At 40.3% G+C, this 20,092-nt stretch overlaps 1 protein-coding gene across 10 annotated transcripts in view; it reads left to right on the plus strand.

The window, feature by feature from the left end:
• Positions 1 to 20,092, plus strand: part of PPP1R9A (protein phosphatase 1 regulatory subunit 9A) — a 217,348-nt gene that overhangs the window by 158,373 nt on the left and 38,883 nt on the right. For 5 of the 10 annotated variants that reach the window (XM_060248520.1, XM_060248521.1, XM_060248523.1 and 2 more), the window contains exons 6-10: positions 6,888 to 7,023; positions 10,717 to 10,785; positions 12,822 to 12,977; positions 17,429 to 17,482; positions 18,542 to 18,771. In XM_060248520.1, coding sequence (XP_060104503.1) covers positions 6,888 to 7,023; positions 10,717 to 10,785; positions 12,822 to 12,977; positions 17,429 to 17,482; positions 18,542 to 18,771 — 645 coding nt within the window. The remainder of the gene's footprint in view (positions 1 to 6,887; positions 7,024 to 10,716; positions 10,786 to 12,821; positions 12,978 to 17,428; positions 17,483 to 18,541; positions 18,772 to 20,092) is intronic. The other 5 variants (XM_060248524.1, XM_060248525.1, XM_060248530.1 and 2 more) reach the window with 1 other exon arrangement.

A 20,092-nucleotide genomic window follows, 5' to 3' on the forward strand; every position in this document is an offset into this window, starting at 1 on the left:
GTAGATTAGGTCCAATTCTTGCCTTTATCTTTTTAAAGAAGTGTCATTTGGCCTGACTGCCACCCAGACTGTCACTGACAGTAAATGCCATAGTCGTATCCTTTTGACTCTAGTCCAGTGATCAAGATTCCCACTTAATAATGAGTGGATTTCAGCTCATTGTGTAGTTTGAGAGGAGTTTGAACCCACTTTATCTCCACAGGTAGGGTTCATATCTGACTTCAGCTCAAAATGTAAAGAATTACCTTAAGCAAATCCAGTCTTTCTGCATTTGTAATAAGTAAATGGTAGCTGTACCGGAGAGTAAGCAGCACTGTTAATAGTTCAGGAAGCACCATAATAGTCACCACCATCTATATACTGCAGATAGCTAAATCCATAAATTGGGACCACAGATACTAAGCAGATTTATCGCTAAACTTGTCCTGGAAGACTGAAATGTTCTCCAGTTGGTTTTTAATATTTGATTTGTGTTCATTTATTCTTTTGTTGTTGAGATTGACTTGTTTTTTGCTATACATTGAACAGAAGGGTACATGATGACATATATCCCATTGAAGATTAATTGGATGAGCTCAGAATGGTTTAACTGATATTATTAGGCCCTGCAGTAACATTTCCTGAGTATGTATGGGAACAAAGTTGGCATCTTCATTCATTGCAGAGTCTGGTCCCTAGTTTTGTGCCTCTTGGGGTAGGCAATTGTTATTGGTAAGAAGCTCTTTTTTGATTTGTGGACTGCCTGTAAGCCAGCAAAGTCCTGTTACTCAAGGCCTCTGACAGAGAAGTCATATTATTTAGGATTGGCTGTAGAACAATGGTGATGCATTGGAATGGTTTGAGTTGAGAGCTGTAGGTGACAACCAGTGCTGTTTGGTTGTTACCTTGTTTGTGCCTGTATTGTAATAGGCTGCTTCTCAGTAGCAGTCTGACCATGTTGATCTGTTTCTCCACTTTATTGGTTGGATGTTGTAATCCTAGCAATGTCTGTTGTAAATCCTTCCAGTGTGAGTCCCTATCCAAGGAACTGGATCAAATTTTATTGTAAATTTTGCTTGGCTGCAGCCATGTATTGTATGCTGCTGTGACCAGTGGCAGCATACTGTTCACTCATTCCATCAGCTGCTAGAAAGTAAACAGGGAGCAGTTATCACTAGGAATGGGCACAGACCTCCCAAAAGCCCCCAAATCAGACTGACCCAAAAGGACCCCACCCGAACAGAGATGGTCCAGCAAGTTCAGTTCCCCCTTTCTCCTAGCTATGGTAAGCAACCACTGGGAGCAAGGGGGCAGGGACTTCCTTTCCACCTTTCTCCCTGCGGTTTGCTGGGGTCAGGAGAAAGGAGGGAACAGATAAATGGCTGCCAGCCATAGAACCTGTCAGTTTTGCTGACCTCTGCCTTGAGGAGGGAATGAAGCCAAGGGGTTTAATGGCTTGCAGCCATTTAAACCTAACAGCTCAGTGGGCCTGCCAGTCAGCTGTTAGGCTTAAATGGCTGGTCCCAAACAGCCAAACTGAACTGGCCACAAGAGTGGGAAATGTTCAGTGAAGGCGAACTCTGAACCAGCTCATGTTCGGGCCAAATTTCAGTTCATCAACCAGTTCATGCCCATCCCTAGTTGTCACATCTAGTGTGACTGTCATGCTGGCATCAGTATTACTAACATTTTTACATTTCCATTTAATTAATAATGAAGCCCTGTGGTGCAGGGTGGTAAGCTGCGTTATTGCAGTCCAAGCTCTGCTCATGACCTGAGTTCGATCCCAGAGGAAGCTGGGTTCAGGTAGCCAGCTCAAGGTTGACTCAGCCTTCCATCCTTCCGAGGTCAGTAAAATGAGTACCCAGCTTGCTGGGGAGAAAGTGTAAATGACTGGGGAAGGCAATGACAAACCACCCCGTAAAAAGTCTGCCGTGAAGATGTCGTGATGTGACGTCACCCCAGAGTCTGAAATGACTGGTGCTTGCACCTTTACCTTTTTATTTAATTAATGCATAAGATATAACATATCTTGAATTTTAGGTAATTTGTTTTCATTAATATCATCAGTTTTCATTCTAAACATTACACATTAGTGGACACATTCGGTCCACTTCGGTGGGAAGGGCAGGATATAAATCGAAATAAACTTGAAACTTGAAACACATGCATCGTGTCATTGGTATTTCTTCCTCAAGGATACTTTTTTGTCTCTCTCTCCCCCCACCCCCCACCAAATAGCCATAGATCAAAGGCACTTTAATCCATGTACTATAAATTGTACTTGATAAATTGCATAGATGTTTTGAAAGAAGTTAAATTGCAGTGGTTTATTTGATTTTTCTAGAAAAATTCGCTCAATATCACTTTGGAAAGCTTACAGGGCACTCCTGTTCAGTGACTGGGTTTCCTGCCAGAAACTTCATGAGCATTTTGTTTAATGGTCGTGACAATGGAAGTCAGTGACCTAGAATAGATTTTTCGATGTAGCTTCCGGATATACTGCGGCTCCACTGTCTTTAGCTGACACAGTGAAGAAACTGTGAACACAAAAATGTGGCTTCTACCTTTTGAACTACTCTAATTTTGGCATAGAAAACTGTGGCAAATCATCCACGTGAAATATATCCTTTCAGCATTTTGCCCATTAGTACAGATCAGTAAAAAGAACCTAAAATGTTTAGCCTGTCTAACTTGGAATGGTTTCCATTGCAATGGCATTTGGCACTTTGAGGAAGATAAAAATAATTGCATACCTCTCTTTAGTGAGAATACTATAGCAACCAGTGATGGTTCTCCTTATGTAAATATCATGGCCTGTTGAAACATTTTTCTTAACTTTCTGATTTACTGTTACCCAGTACAAATCTCACACCCTGACACTTTTTTTCTGAAGGGATTAATTAAATTTCAGAATATATACAGTGCTACCATTTAACTGTAGGCTCTCTGCCAGCTCAGGGATCTAGTATTGTATTACAACTGGAAAGAAACTAACTTAAATTTAGAACAAGGTGGGAAAGGCCTGTGGAGCTGAATTTTTGAAATCCTGCCAGCCTTCTCACACCACTTTTAAAGGATTCCTTGATAGTATGTGGCCAGTGACATTTTAAAACTCAGAAAATGATGGGCATGCTTGAAGCCCTGAAAAAACTTGTGGATACATTTTCATGTAAAATATGTTGTTTCATAAGAAATGCAAATATATTACCATCGGATTTAAGCATTTTGAAACGTATATTAACACTATGCAGCTTGTCAGCTAGTGATATTGGCTTAATACTGCTGGTAGTTGTGGACTAAACTTGAGTTTAGAAGTCAGCTTTTCATAATCAATATATACTGTGGAAAGTGGACAGACTTCTGACCTGTAATTCGAAGCTGTATGACAGGCAATAGTATGCATTTATTCATTAGTAGTGCAACTTACTACCAGAGATATCATTAACTGCAGCTTTCCTTGATACTCACTATAATAATAACAATAGTTATTGATAAGAAATGTGTTCACCTTTCATGAGTACTGTGGGACAGTTTCTCAGCTTTCATTTATAGGTAACTTCTACATGAGTTATGCAGGCAGAGACAACTTCCTCTTCTTCTCCTCAGGTATTAGGGTTATTTCTCCTCTTGCTATCTGAAATTGATTTATGGACTCCTATGGTGAGGCCATAGTGTATACTTTGCACATTTTGCAGAGTTGGACACCAGGACCCCCCTCATTCACCTTGTATTATATCTCTTGGGTATTCTTTTGCCTGGTATTCTTCTGCTTTGATATTATTGCAAATAGATGATGTTCAAATACAATAAATGCTGTTTTGGTTTGCTAAACTGGCTTTTATTTCTTTTAACTGTGTTCAAATATTTCTAAAAAACATTCTGAAATGGAAGTCACTCAAATTGACAATGTAAAAAGTGTCTATATTCTCCCATTCTCCATGTATTTGTAGTGGCTCCAAGTGTTATCAACTGACAGTATTTAAATGGTTATTAATCATTAAGTAGATACCCTCGCTATGTATATATTGAACCAGCATTCACAAGTATAGTTTTTGTTATTATTTTAAGGTAATAAGACTTGTCATGTTTCCTGATTTGTGTTTAATGTTATTTCCCAGAAGTGACTTAAATCTCCTCTCCTTTTGACTGACCTTTGTTGGCTGCCTATTTGCAACCATTGAATTCTGCATATTCTTATTTGAACAACTTGATTACCACTGGATCTTCTATTCCCTGAAGCAGTCCTTTTGTTTTCTTCAGTAAAATGTTTATTAGTGGTACTCTTGTTGCCAAGCCGATAACCAGTTCAGAATTCTTTCGTTCCCTGGATTACACCTATATAGTTGTACATGCAGATGCTACCTTAACTTACTGTTAGACAGGGCTTTTTTGTAGCAGGAACTCCTTTGCATATTAGGCCACACACCCTTGATGTAGCCAATCTTCCAAGAGCTTACAGTAGGCCCTGTAAGAAGAGCCCTGCAAACTCTTGGACGATTGGCTACATCATGGGTGTATGGCCTAATATGCAAAGGAGTTCCTGTTACAAAAAAAAGCCCTGCTGTTAGACCAATTCACATTTCTTATATAAACAGAGCATAAAATTATCTTTAATCTGAGCTGTGAATGATTGTTATGCAACCAGTTATAACACAATCATAGCAAATTTACTGAACAAAGATTGTGGCCATTTTAATACCATTGCCAGAGCTGAACAGACGGACTTCAGATATATTATTATATTTCCACTTTTAATGCTTATATTTCCACTGCTGATTTGATATAATGCTTTTAATTTGCTTTATTTACATTTCCCACACAGAATTTTTTGTAGCAATTAATATTTGTACCCCATTTTTCTCTCCAGATCCATTTACAACATCATACCCTGCACCCATTTTATTCTCACAATAATAATTCTGTGTGGAAGGTTAAGCTAAGAGAGAAGAGCCCAAGGTCACCCAATTAGCTTCCATGGCAAAGTGCGGGTTCAACCTTGGCTCTCACAGATATGAGGTCAACATTCTAACCACTACATAATTCTAGTAATTATGTCACATCTTAGGACACCATGACCAAAAGGCACACATGATCTACCAGAAAGTGATCTTGCATATCTTATGTTCCTTTCAGTTGGGCTAGCATAAGCAAACTTACTGAGGCACTTTGCTTATCATCCTTTCATTTTTACAATGTGACTCTACAGTTTTTATTATACTTTCTATGTAATCATTCTGTATAGCTCTTTAATGATCTCTGGCTGATGCTAAAGTACATGCCTAGTTCTATGGAAACAGTTATGGGAAGTATATAATTAGCTAGTTTATTGAAATATCATGTTTTGGTGGTTAATTGTTCAGGTAATGAGTCAAAATAGTATGCCCCCTTTTTATGCTGACTTCTGTCTATGTAATCAGAAATGGGATGAAGTTAAATATGTAATTAAATATTTTGCTCTTTTAAAATTCATAGTCCCCATCCATAGGACTAAAGAAACATATCATGGCAATATAAGCTGTTTTAAAGTATTTAAAATATGCTGGAAAATATGGGGTCTTATGCCGCACCAGCAGAAGGGAAACTGGTTTCCACATTGAGAACCACTGCCTTCCCCCTGAGTTAAAGATAGAAACCTAGTTTGTGCATTCAGACCGACTCCAGATGTCATTGCTTGTGACTAGATCCATTAAGAACCAGCATATATGATCATATGATTGTGGCAGTATAATGTGTGATGGCCTGAATTCTCCAGGAGGACATTAATCAAGGCTCTTTCGTTTGCCCCTCCTGCATGCAGTGTCCATCAACAGAAGCAAGCTGCTTGTATGAAATGTGTTTGAGCTATGTTGGCTTCAGAACAGAGCCTTTCCACAGTTAGTATTGGTTTGTTCTCTGTCTACAGATGTTGCCTGTAAGGGTATCCTTGAGCACCCCCCTCAATGAGACCCATGTTGCTTGCACCCCAAGATCCTTTGGTCTTCAGATGTCAGAGGTCTGAAGAACATGTAGACAGTTTGATAATAAAACAAGGTATTGTTCTTAGAGCTGGAAGTCCCCCTATGCGAGAGCCAGTGTGGTATAGTGGTTAAGACAGGCGTACTCTAATCTGGAAGAACCGGGTTTGATTCCCCACTCCATGTTCTGTCAGCTGAGTGACCTTGGGTCTGTCACAGCTCTCAGAGCTCTCTCAGCCCTATCTACCTCTCAGGGTGTTTGTTGTGGGGAGAGGAACATAACTTGAGCTACCCTGAGTGAAGGGCAGGGTATAAATCCAATCTCCTCCTCCTCCAAGTTGCCCGGTGGCCTGAATTCTCCAGGACATTAATTGAGGCTCTTTTGTTTGCCCCTCCAAAATGTATCACATCCGTGACTATAAGTAATGACCCAGGTTTGCTGGGCAATAACCAATGCAAATTTAGTACTTCAGTCATAAGCCCCAGAAGGGCCATCAAGCCCTAGGACAAGAAACAAATTCCATGTAATGTGTTTTATTAGGGCCAGTCAGGGCCAACCAAAACTACACAAAATATTGTGCAGGCTCAAAAGTTTTGGTTGTGCTCTCACTTGGGGAATGAAACATGCTAATAGGAGGAGAATCCCTCCTGTCACTCACATCACCAGCTCACCGTCTCTCAGAATGGCCCTTAGAAAATCTAACTAGCTTCTAATTTTTGCAAACATAGCTTCATACAGGGTTGTAGTGTTTGTGTTGCATCATAGTACTGGTTCATGAAAGAACTCCAACAAGGGCAATAATAACAACTTCCAATCATGACTAAGTTAGCTTGTGTCTAGTATGCAGCAGTTCTAATATGACTGTATACTTCTTTAATGAAATATGTTGGCATTTAGCATTAAGTAGGAGAAGATAGGAAATGATTCGTGTTTGCTGCTGTTCTTCTCAGATTTATAATTGGCCGAGAAAAGCCAGGACAAGTTAGTGAGGTGGCTCAGTTGATTAGCCAGACACTGGAACAAGAGCGCCGCCAGCGAGAACTCTTGGAACAACATTATGCACAATATGACGCAGATGATGATGAGGTAACGTGTTGTGTTAGCATTCCTTCTGCTGTAACTTCATGAAGTTCCCTTTCCATGTCTATTTGCATTTCACTCTCTGTGATGTTTTGTCTAATCACAGTGGGAAACAGTTGTTTTTGCAATTGAAACATATCCTCTTCATATGTGAATATTATCACAGCCCTGCTGTGCACATAAAAAATGTATTTGAAATATGCAAGATTTGGGTGGGGGGGGGAGATTTGTACCCTGGAGTTACACAGAATAACTGCTCTCCTAAATAACAACTAGGCATACATATTGTTCCTAATGTGTGTAGTCCTTAAAACATTCTTGGACTATTCTTCGATCCTTATTAGCAATCCTATGAACTCTACTTGGATTTTAAAAATTTTCCAGTCCTCACAGGTTTGGAAAATGGTCACCAAAATGGCTAAAGAATAAGAAATGAGGGAGTCCCAACTTTTATGATTTTAGTGGCTGAATCACATGTTAGCCTTCCTTCATTTGGTATAGAAACTACAAGATGATTACCTTGCAAGTTTTGCATGGTTAATATTTGTTGTGAATGTAGTTGATGCAACAGCTATTTGTATTTACCATGCCAGAGAGTTTCTTAGTTCCTAAATCCTGTTTATATTATGTTGGCTGCCACTGTGTATAACACATTCATATATATATTTTCTTCATCAAATTAACAAGGTCAAATTAATAAGTGATTTGTTTCCTGTGTCAAAGATTTGACTGTTTTAGATTCATACATGATTTTTCAAGGGCTGCCTAAGAATTTCACACTGGAGGAAAATAATTTCCAACCAAGTTGAGACAGTAGTTTGTCTCTAAGGTTCTGCCTAGGTTGATAGTGGAAACAGGCCAGGGCTTTCATGATTCCTATCTCATTCCCCTTGCTATAGATTTTATTTTATTAGATTTGTATCCTGCCTTCCCCATCAAAGCAGGCTCACGGTCAATGGCAATATAAAAACCTAAACCATGATGAAACAGTAAAAACATAAAGGTGCTATAATAGCAATAATACTGTATAATAATACAGTATCATTGATACAGTAGATAACTAGGCAGTTCTATGATCTCTTTATTGTCACAGGTTACTGTTTACATCCAGTGGTCTAAGTGATATTAAATGCAGATAGAGAAAATAGGAAGAATTCTTGGTTATCTTGATATCATCTTCCAGAAGATAATAAGGAAAGCAAAAGAGTAACAGGATAAGATATGTGCGAGTCTGAGGTTTCATTCCAATGTCATAACTGATGTATTCGCAAGGAAAAAGTATTGGCTGAACTGACCTTCAGGTGGCATCTCTTTGGCTATGTAGCTTGCCACTTTCTGTGTTCATGTAAATTATATGCAAATTATGTAAATCCCATGCAACTGAAATTGGCACATTATCTTTAGCTCTCAAAACCTGCAACTAACGCGCAGTTGTGCCTCAATACTAAAGACGTTTCTTGCTTCTGGTCTAGACAAAGAGAGAGAAAAACAATATTTGTATACTCAACAGGAATAAAAACTTACAACCAGTACATTACCTTATAACTAGTACATTAAAATAAATCTAGTATGCAGTTAAAGAAATTGGTCATGGTGAGTGATCGTCTGCTGTAATGTTTGTGTTTCTTGTTTAAGATCTTGTTGCCTCTATTAAGAGTGGGATTTGTTAATACACAGAGGCATTATTTTCTCTTCAGGAAGAGGATTATTTTTATCTTCCTGTAATTAGTTTTAAAAGTGTGGAAAGGAGATGGTTATAACTATGATACATATTTTGCAACTCCTACACACACATATGGTACAATACATATTATATATAGACCTCAGTATAGAACCTGCCAATTAACATCATATTAACATCATATTAAATGACAAATTCTATACTGAGGTCTTATGCTCTTTCACATCTACATGAATACAGATTAGCATGCAGTCCTTACTAAAACTCATGTACTCAAATCCTGTTTGCCTACCACTTCATTTTTCAGAATGTACATTTCAGTCATTGCCCTGCATATTGGTTTCTTTATTTCTTATTTCCTTAAAACTCACAATGATTTAACAGGATTGTCCATTGAATCAACTACCATTGTATAAATTTGACTTACTGGTCTAATTCAAACTGGGGTACTGTGCTGAATAGATTCTGGCCCATTATGTTCTGACCAGGCCTGATTCAGATATAGGCATACATGTACAAAGCCCCAGGCATCTAGTTAGTTTCCCGGTATCAGTTCATTTAATTCCTGGCCAGAGGTATACCTCAACATTTTTGGTTTGTGGTGAGTCTAGTGCACAAGTGATACGATTAGAGAATCTTTGCTTCCATTTTAATCTTTTATGAAAACTATTTTAATCTTTAAAATGAAAATTATTTTAATATTTTATTTAAACATAACTATATTGTATTTTGACATTGTTACACAACAAAAAATGATACCACCGTTCATTACGGCTACATAGATAACGAAAAGTGAACAATTACTTGAGCCAATAAAAGTATCTTACCCAAAGATAAGCAGGTCACAAGCAAGGAGCCCCTTCTCAGCTTCCCATATTTATGTTTTTAATATCTCCTAGCAATAGCTAGCTGCCCCACTTCATAAGGATGCACATTCTTGGCTAACGCCTTATAACTTCAAACAACATGCAGAATGTATCTATACTCGAGTATCTTATTAAAGTATATAACAGTGGTGGCCAAACTTGATTAACATAAGAGCCACAGAGAATAAACTTCAGATGTTTGAGAGCTGCCAGAAATGAATGTCAGATGTTTGTGAGCCACAAGACTGGGAGGAAGGAGGAAAAATGGAAAGAAAGCAAATAGATTGGGGAAAGGAGAGGTAGAAAGAAAGCAACTTTAACTTTAAAGTCTCCTGAAATCAGCAGTGAGGGAACCATCTCTTTTGGCCATCAACCAATATACCCCATCTTTGAACCATATCTTCACTTCAGTGAAGATGGATATTTTGTGATTCTCAAACACTTCTGTGCCTAGGCCTCTACAAATAACATCTGTTGATACAGGTTAGAGGCCTCTGATCTACACAAGCCATATAATTGTGCTGCATCTTTGTTTCTTGCCCCTCCCCAAGGCTGGGTCTTTAAGCTCCCTTTTATCATGTTTAACTGAGAAGCTATACCAGCTCTTTTTCTGGTGTGCTGAAGTATCCTCCATGATCTTTTTGGTCAAGTCCAACAACTGTTCTGCTATTTCTGGGCATATGTGTGGCAACTGGATCTTGATAAAATTACAATTTTGCAACCCATCTGATATGACATGACTATTACTTAGCTGCTGTGTGGGATCCATACATTGTTCCTAAATGTGAAATCCTAAATCTCTACTTACCCTCTAGCCCCAAGAAACCTAGCAGCAGTCTTTGGGTCTTTGGTTTGTGTGGGCTTTTTTTGTAGCAGGAACTCCTTTGCATACTAGGCTACACTCCCCTGATGTAGCCACTCCTCCAAGAGTTTACAGTAGGCCTTGTATTAAGAGCCCTGTAAGCTCTTGGAGGATTGGCTACATCAGGGGGGTGTAGCCTAACATGCAAAGAAGTTCCTGCTACAAAAAAAGCCCTGTGTGTAATTATTCACTGGATTATTGTAAAGGATAAGCAGAATACATGACATTATTGACCATAATATTATTGCACAGAAGAACTATTATTTAATGTTTGTTGTCAAATCTTTTAGAGTACTGAGAGAGAATTTCATGGAATCTTAGACAACTACAGTAAAAATAACAACTGTTACCTTAAAAAGGTTTGTGAAGAAAATAATTTGTCTCTGATTTGTCACCTGCTATACTATATACTTCATACAATGTAATAAATGGCTTTTTAAGTCAGCCTAATTTCTTAACTGCTACTAATGTTGCAGTCCCTCAGAAAGGCAAAAGATGATCCCATGTTGAGATATTTCCTGCGTTTGTCTGAGATTATTTGGGTTGGAGTTAACGGCATTTGTTTAACCTAGAAGGTGGAAAATTGCTTGAGGGAATCCTGGAAATATTTACACAGTTTCATTGAAGCAAGTTAGATGCTGGGAAATGTATTTTAATTGTTGTGAGCAGAAACAAATGGCTACTACCAACTCATGTACCTACCATACATCAATTTTGAATCATCTTATATAGGAAACCATGTGATATGATATAATATTATTTACTATTTCCTCATCCCCCTGCAAAGGGAACTGAGTGAATTGGACTATGGATAGGGATTCCCCGGAAGTAAGGATCTGTCAGTCAGTCACATTTTATTTGTATCCCGCCCTCCCCGCCAAAGTGGCTCAGGGCGGATCACATTATACATTTTATTAGATGTTATCGGAGAAGGCTAGTGGCAGCTATATATCCTCTGATGCCTGGTTGGGACTTTATTTGAGTCTTTCAGTGAAACTATGTATTGCTTTGCTTTTGCTAACCCAGTAGAAATTACAGATAGCTGTAGACATTCTAGCTTCATTATACTGAAATTCCTGAACTGATTTTTGTAGTAACCTCTGTGGGTTTTAACAAGAGGTAGAATCCACTTTGAAGATGAGAGAGGACCCACTTTGAAGATGAGAGAGGACCCAACTCTTCATTGGGTCTTCTCTTCGTGTTCTTGTGACATGGAAGTGTCATAAATAGGGTCTCCACTTGTGTAAGTTAGGCTAGACCTTGACTAAACGGATACATTAAAGGGACACTAGTGTGGACAAACAAGAATAACTTAGTAATTGGGGAGGAGAGCAATTTTTGAGTTCCCACTCTCCTCCAACAGTGACTGATTCAGACATTACAGAGTACAAATGCTGGGTCTAGGGTCTCCAACTTATGTAGAAGTCAGACGTGAGCTGTGGATTCCCCCTCAATACCTGCTTGTATAATGGCCAGTTTTGATTGAGGCTGTGGTATGCATGAAGAAAGGGCTTCACTATTCCCGCTCCCCTACCATATTTTTAATGTGAAATAGTCTGGTGAGTATACTTTGGCCCATAGGGAAACCTACATATGTCCTAGGGAATATGGGAGTTTCTCCAGTTGGCCAAACAGTGTCCCTCCCAGATCGTTTCATATTGGGAAAATGAGATGTGTGGGTGGCTGAAGCTCCTTCTCTGTGCATGTTATCATCTCAATCAAAATTGGGCACTGCACTTGCAGATGTTGAGAAGAATCTGCAAGTCATCTGATCCCTCACTTAAGGCTAGAAGACTGCTTTTTAAAATGCAGACTGTTCTGGGGCAGCTCCACTGAGGAGGAGAGGAAACGTCAGCATATACAAGAGCAGGGCAGTAAGTTCCTTGTCTCTTCAGCAAGAAAAGAGGAAGTTGTGCACTTTACTAACTAGGGTTGCAAGCCAAAGTGAAGGACAAAAGAAGTCCCCCTAGGGTCCAATCCAGTGGCTGTTAACAAGTACAGGGAAGTTTCTATACATGATCCATTATTTGAAAGGGCAGTGCATGAATTGGTCCTCTGCCTAATATGGTTGCTTTGAAGAGAAATTAGAAACTTGGAGGAAGTATGAAGTGCACTTATCACAAAATGTCATAAGTAATGAAAAAACCTGTCTTTATTAAAAATCTTGTTTTCTAAGCTTGTTCATCTTCTGATGTACTTATAGGATTCAGAAATTGCACTTACTTGGCATATTTCTCTAAAAGATTCTACCCCTTGTTACCTGCTTCTCTCTCTTTCTTTAGTTTACTCATCTTATTTGCAGTATAGATTGGTTTTGTAAATTGTAATGCAGTAATACCACATCTGTCACAAATGAGAGAGGATGCCGTAAGTGCTTTAATTCTCTGCTACTAAGACAGGGGAATACGCGACAGATGAAGATGACGATGATATGGGACCCATCCTTCCAGGAGGCGATATGGCCATTGAAGTATTTGAGCTTCCCGAAAACGATGACATGTTTTCCCCAACAGAACTGGACACCAGCAAATTGGCTCACAAATTCAAAGAGGTGAGCCTGGAGAGCTTGGCACTGATATTCAGACGGTATCGATTGACATCATTTGTTCAGTGATCTGGGCTTCTGTCTCTGAATGATCTGAATTGATTTCCCACTGGCTTGTAAAATCAATGTATGCAAATAGCATGAGCTAAGTGAGACAAATTTTGCCAGGTCTTTTAAACATTTGTTGCAGGAACAGGTCATGGTGCAGTTTGACGGAGATCCTCAAACCTTCTAATGCTATTTATTAAAGCAAATGCTTTTTTTCAAAACCACTTTGCAAGGTGACTGTGTTGATTTCAGTGGAACTACTTGTGAGTAGGGGTTTTTTTGTAGAAAAGGCCCAGCAGGAACTCATTTGCATATTGGGCCACACTCTGACCAATGTTTCACACAGGGCTTTTTTAATAGAAAAAACGCAGTAGAAACTCATTTGCATATTGGGCCTCACTCCTTGACACCAAACCAGCTGGAACTGCATTCCTGCTCAGAAAAAGCCCTGCTTGTGAGTAAGTGGTTAAGAGCTTGGTGACAAAGGATCCACTGTAATTTTATCCCGCTTCTCTTTCCTGTTAAGTTGGCTAACGATTATTTAGCTATGCTTTTACCACAGAATCCAAGGATGCAAATAATGCATTTAAAGTGTCTGTGTATATAATCTCCACTTCTAAATTCAGATTAAATATCTTGGCCTTTATTTTATACCCTAAAAACGATATCTCCTCAAGTGAATATTGCAGTACAGTGTACTTGATCATATCTTCTTAAGAAAATAATTGTTGAGGAGCGGGGAGAAAGCATGTCATTCGTTTGGGCCAGATGGCTTTAGATTCCAAAATAGGTCATGATTGGAAGGTGCTGTTAGTTCCTCAATGAAGTCATATGGAAGATTTGTCTGGAATAACTACTGCATCTCCTTTATGTTGGGACCGAGCTAAACGTGGTGGAGCAGCCATGTGTATTCACTCACACATGTGCCTTGTTCACTTACAAAGCAAGGAGTTCAGGGGTCGATTTTTCACATGAAATTGTGGGCGGGGGGAACTGTATCTTCTCCATCGCTGCCTTACCTTGCTGTGCTTCGTGGTGTGAAGCACCTCTCTGCAGCTGAGCTTTGGTACTGGAAGGAAGCCTAGCTGAGAAAAAGAGCCTGAAACACAGCAAGGTGAAATGGGGAGGGGGGCTCTGGCAATCCCCAGACCACTTAACTCGTAACATATTTCTTCTTGTGTAAAAATCCCCTTTCACTCAGGGCCATAGCCAGCGGTTGGGCATACAGTACGGCACCCCTTATCATATTTGCTGCACCTCAGTGCTGCATCCCCTCAGGCACCCAGCTAGCCCCGGCAGCTCTGCAAACACACCACCCTCTCTCTTCCTGCATCCCGCCCCCCCGCCCGAGGTTTGCCTTCCCACAGTGCCTAGCCTCTCACCTCAGGGTCAGAGCCCTGTGCAGCACTCAAGCCATCCATCCCCAGGTCAGGTCCCCAGTGCCAGCAGCATCCACAGGGGGAGAGAAGGGTGAGTGCGGCATCCAGTGCAAGTCAGCTGGGCAGGCCATGGCAGGGCTGTGCACCCAGCTTCTCTCTGCCCCTCATGCTGCAGAAGCACATGCATACCGGGCCTAGAGGTGCCTTATGACCCAGGGATGGGCAAGCCCAGGTTAAGAAGCTTCAAAATGGGGAAGACTGGTGTGTGTGTGGGGGTGGGAGGATTAGATTAAAATAATTTAATTTAATTAGCAGTGCCTGCTCCAGCACACACACCCCGGAAAAAATTCCTGGCTGTGGGGCTGACTGTGTGTAAACGGGGGAGGCAGATATATGAATTAATAGTGAGTGTCACTTCACAGAAGACACACTTACAAAAAACAATCCCTTCTGCACTCCCAATATTCATTTTCATCTGTGGTAAACATACTCACAAACCTGCTTTGCTGTATGTACAAAAGATGAGTGTATGTGTCAACAACACCCTCCAGTCTTCCGTATCAGGATTTTACTAGTTATGTCTGCCCCAAAATAGTAGTAGTTTGCCAATGGCAATTGTTCCCATACGGACTGTAGAGATTAGGTGGAAAGATGTCCCCTCCCTCCCTCCCCTTTTTTAAGGCAGTTGAATCAAACTCTGGGAACTCCAGAATCTTGAGAACCCAACTGTTGCCTGGCAAGATAAAGTGGTGAAAGTGGTTAGAATTTTGGCCTAAGCTCTGGGAAACCCAGGTTCGAATTCCCATTCTGTAAAGGGAACTTGCTGGATATAAATAAATAAATGATTAACTACAGCTCTCAAGGGGCTGTTTGCTATCAAGCCTGTCTGGTAATATCTAAGATGCGGTTTCTTCACATTCTACCCCCCACCCCACCCCTGATGCTTGGGAGCAGGTGCCATAAGTGGCCAGGGAGGGTGTGTTGCTCATCAGACAGTCCAATATGATGCTGGCTATTCCATATTCATCTTTTTTTCCTTTGCTCATCAGACAGTCCAATATGATGCTGGCTATTCCATATTCATCTTTTTTTCCTTTGCTCGATTGCATTTATTATTGCCTTCTGACTGATCTGTTCCCCACTATTCTTGAACTGGCCCTGAAGCCAGTAGAAAAGTCATTTCTTTTTCCTTTGCCACTGAAAATCAAATCAAAGGGACTTAGAATCCCTTTGGCCCCTCTACTGAGCATTATGGCTATAACAGCAGAATGGCTTGACTGGCACAGCAGGTCTGCAAAGGGATCTTGAGGTCTTCTGAAAATTTATTTGATTGAGTACTGTCTTTTACCTGAATTCATTTAGCACCATAGACAAACGCACACACATGTATTATGTTGCAAAACAACTTCATGATTTTTTAAAAAGCCTTTTCATCGTCAGAGGATTCTTTCTGATATGCAGCCAGACTGTCTTGCTGAAGCTTGTAGTCGGGGGAGGAGGGGGTCTATTGTGTGTTGTTTTTGGCTCAAGTGGTCCTTGTTTGCTTCCTATATTTGTAATAGGAAAGCCTGTCTGAACACAGTAAAACACTGTCTGTTCCTGAGCCAGAATGTAAATTACAAAACTATTTGGGGAATATGATTATTGTTACATTATTTGCAGAACATACTAAATGAGGTTCACCTGAATATAAAGTTGTTTTTCAGGTACATTTGGAGGGAGGATAGAAATTGTGTGCCACAGTTTTCCACATAGTTTCATCCTGTTCACCACGCTGCTGCAGACTGTCTGCTTGGACTGTTTGCACTAGCATGGTGGAATGGAGATCTGCAACTTGGTGTCATATGTTTGCAATCACCACATGTGCAGGATCTGTTCTTGTACCACGGTTGATCAGAAGTATAGAGGCAAGACTGTAGTGGTATAGGTTTCATAAAACCACCATTCTGTTTCCTGGCTGTGATCATACACACTGAATAATGCACTTGCAATTTACTTTCATTGTACTTTCCAACTGAATTTTACAAGTTCACACAGTAAAATCCAGTTGGAAATTGCATTGAAAGTGCATTGTTTTAGTGTATGTGATCACAGCCTTTGTGTGAATGACATCTTGAAATGTCACAATTTAGAGGCAGGCTTTGTTTGGTTTAAAATCTTAGATTGGACAATAAGTCTTGGTTCAGACATTGTGTAAAACTATGCATTCATTAAACTAACCTTGGTTAGTGCGGTCATATGAATATGGGCTGCTCTGCTAATTATAATTTAGTTGGGGTCCATCAAACCAGGATACTGTGTTGTATTGCTTCAGACCAGCATGACTGCCCACCTGAATCCTGGTGCTAGTTCTTGTACATTTCATGATTAAACCAGCATGGGTCAAAGTGGACCAGAATTTGAGTGATTGTCTGAATTTCACATTTTGTCTGAACTGAGCCTTAAGTTACGGAGCCTTGGTTTGGGGTTGTTGATTCTTTAGTGTGTGGTTTTTTTTTTGTAAGGCAGCTGTTTTCCTCAAATCTGTCTCTGTTGGTTAACCGTAGGTTGAGTTTTTGGTTGCAGCAGGTGGGAATGTCATCTCCTCTGTGGTATTAGAGTCTTGTAATCGCCTTTTCTCTGAGTTAGCTGCCCTTTGTGACAAGCCTTCCAAATCTACACAGTGAGGCTTTCTAAGAATACTTGTGCGCTGTGGGACATTCACATCCAAGCTAGTCTCCACACTGATTATAACAACGGGTATTTCTTCCTTGTCCTCCAAGACATTTTGAGTTGCCCGGGCAGATGGGATATATACTGATCTGATATTCCGAGTGGCCAGCCAGCAATGCTTTCTTTAATTAACTTGCATAGACTGAGTCATTTTCCAAGCTAGATATTTTAATTTACAGTCTACTGCACTGCAGCACTTCTGTGGGCCTTCTGCTGTGTGTTACAGGATTCAGGTGGCAGCACAGAAGTCTCTTCAAAAAACATTAGAGCCTTTGCACTTGCAGCTCACTTAATTTGCTTTGTGGTTTCAATTTTCAGTTGCAAATCAAACATGCAGTCACTGAAGCTGAGATTCAGAAGCTGAAAACAAAGGTAAGAACCGTTGCTGGGTACTAAATGGCAGTATTCTTATTTTCAGCTGATGTAGGCTGTACATCCAACAGGAGGCAGGGGGGAAAGTAAGTCTTATCGAGAAATCGCATTGAGGAAGAGGTGACATGGCTCCAGTGAGCTTGTTTTGGTGCAGACAGTTTTATCCAAGCCTCAGTGGGTTCAGGGAGATTAAAACTGCAAGGAAATAACTGCAGTTGCATATTACATTTTTACTCCTTTTGCACGTCATTAGACTGCAAACATCTTTGGAAGGAAATACTAAAGCATTTGTTTCTTCCATCTGGGAGAAATTGCAGCTTGCTGACTTTGTTCTGGGAAGCATGAGGTTTTAGTGTCTTTTTTTCCACAAAGTGGCAGGAGGAATGAGACAATTAACTCAGAACTGATTCTTAGAAATATTGCTGTATTGCTTTAGTAAATACAGTTGTGTTTATTATACTTACGAGCCTAGAACCTTGAGGAGGCACTCATTTTGTTATTCTTTGATAATACTGTTTTAAAATTAAATCATTTGACCTTTACTTACTTGAATCCTTTTAACGTTTTTAGAAAGTTTTAAAGTGCAAGTGTTTCGGAGCCAAAAATGCAAAGCAGAATGCATATTTTTTTCCTAAATATATGTATTTTTCTAAAGAAATTAATCTGCCGCATAATTTATTTTTTTTCCCGATACAATTTTTTCCTCCTTTAAAAACCTTAACCCTTTTATTCTTGTCAGATTAGTAAGAATGAACGTGGGTGGACTTTTGTAACCACTTGAAATCACTTCTAGTGGTTTGGACTGTGGCTAAGAATTAGGGTTGTCAGGTCCCTTCTGGCTAACGGCAGTGAATGGGAGGGTAGGTTTGCCAGATCCAGGCTGGGAAACCCCTGGAGTTTTGTGGAAGGAGACTGGGGAGGACGGAATGATGCTTTAGTGCTCTAACTTGCAATCCTCTACATGTTAGCAATGCATGCCTAATAACAGCAATCATAATGTGAACTGATAGCATTTCTAGCCAGCTTTGAATTTAAAAGCCTCTTCATTGCTCCGTCTAGCTACAAGCTGCCGAGAATGAGAAAGTGAGGTGGGAGCTGGAAAAGAATCAGCTTCAGCAGAACATTGAGGAGAATAAGGACAGGATGATGAAACTTGAGAGCTACTGGATCGAGGCGCAAACCCTGTGTCACACCGTTAATGAACACCTGAAGGAGACTCAGAGCCAGTACCAGGCCCTGGAGAAGAAATACAACAAAGCCAAGAAACTGATTAAGGACTTCCAGCAAAAGTAAGTAGCAGCTCACGATTTGAGGTTTCAGTTAGGTTGCATGCAGCTCATACATCTTCACACATTACAGAGTATACAGGTTTGGTATGGGATTCCAATGTTGCATCACATGTAACACAATCACATCATGTAGTTTCTCAATTCCTTTATGTATGGTGCCCAATTAGAAACAGTATAAGGAGCACATTATTTCAACCTTCCACCCTGCACCATTTTCCTGGCCTGAAATAGTCCAGGGAGGACATGTGGTTCCCCCCAAATAGTACTCCCTTTGGGTTTTCAGGTTGGGAAATGGTGCCAGGAAGGAAGCTCCTTCTCCGTGTGTACCTGATCCTAATCAGGCACAGCCTAACATACGGGAACTGAGAAGACTCCACAATCTTGTATTTGACACAGGGTGGTGACCCCACCCAGTGTACTGCTGCCTTCTCTTCACTGTCTTTCTGCTGGGGTACAAGGCAATTGCTGTGAGCTATGTCCCTGTTAGACAGCTGGTTGTAGAATGCTTTAATTCTCAGAAGTCATAGGAGGCATTGGTTGCGACTGAGTGGCAAAGAAGTGCTTCCCTTCCCTGCTCTCTCTCCTGTTCCTTCATCACCTCTCCCTTTTTTTGGTTTTGGAAATGAAAACTTCTGGCTGCTGAGCACATGAGAACAAGGCAGACCATCTCAAGCAACTAGTGGAATGGCCAGTGACTGTTTTGGATCCCCTTTTATGCTAGAGGCATGCATGCATTAAAATAGATCTCAAAGTGCATTCATGGCAGTGTGAGTCTCTTCTTCATGTATTCGATAATGCAGCCTGTGTACATTGTATCCCAGGGAATGCTCAAGTGTGAAAGTGACTCTTGAAAAATGATGCCGCCACATTAGACACAGCCAATACTATATGCCTGTCAGAGCAAGGAGATCCTGTTCTGCATTGATCTACCTCTTTCTCTTGATTGTTGTGGGAGCCGATGAGGGGAGGGATGTTTCACTGCATGGAAGTGAAATGTGTGTTCAGTTTTTATCCAGGAAAAACTGCATTCCCAGCTATCAAGCAGTTGGGAAATACTGAGTATATAAATCATACAGAGTCTTCTCTTTTGAAATATGGTGGAAAGGCCTGTAATGTAAATGCCATTTTTCACTGTTCTACTATCAGACTACTGAGCTATTTATAAAGAATTTTGCTCAGGTGTTCTATGTGATAGAGGACAGTCATTTCAACCTTGGAAGAGGGGAGGGATGCAAATGTAGTGATTTTGGGAGTAGAGTGAATGGAACCAGTGAGTAGAGCTTTCAGTATGTATTAGCATGTTTGCTTAGGGTGGTGTATA

This window comes from Heteronotia binoei, chromosome 10 (genome assembly GCF_032191835.1).
Source record: "Heteronotia binoei isolate CCM8104 ecotype False Entrance Well chromosome 10, APGP_CSIRO_Hbin_v1, whole genome shotgun sequence".
Classification (NCBI taxonomy): Eukaryota; Metazoa; Chordata; class Lepidosauria; order Squamata; family Gekkonidae; genus Heteronotia; species Heteronotia binoei.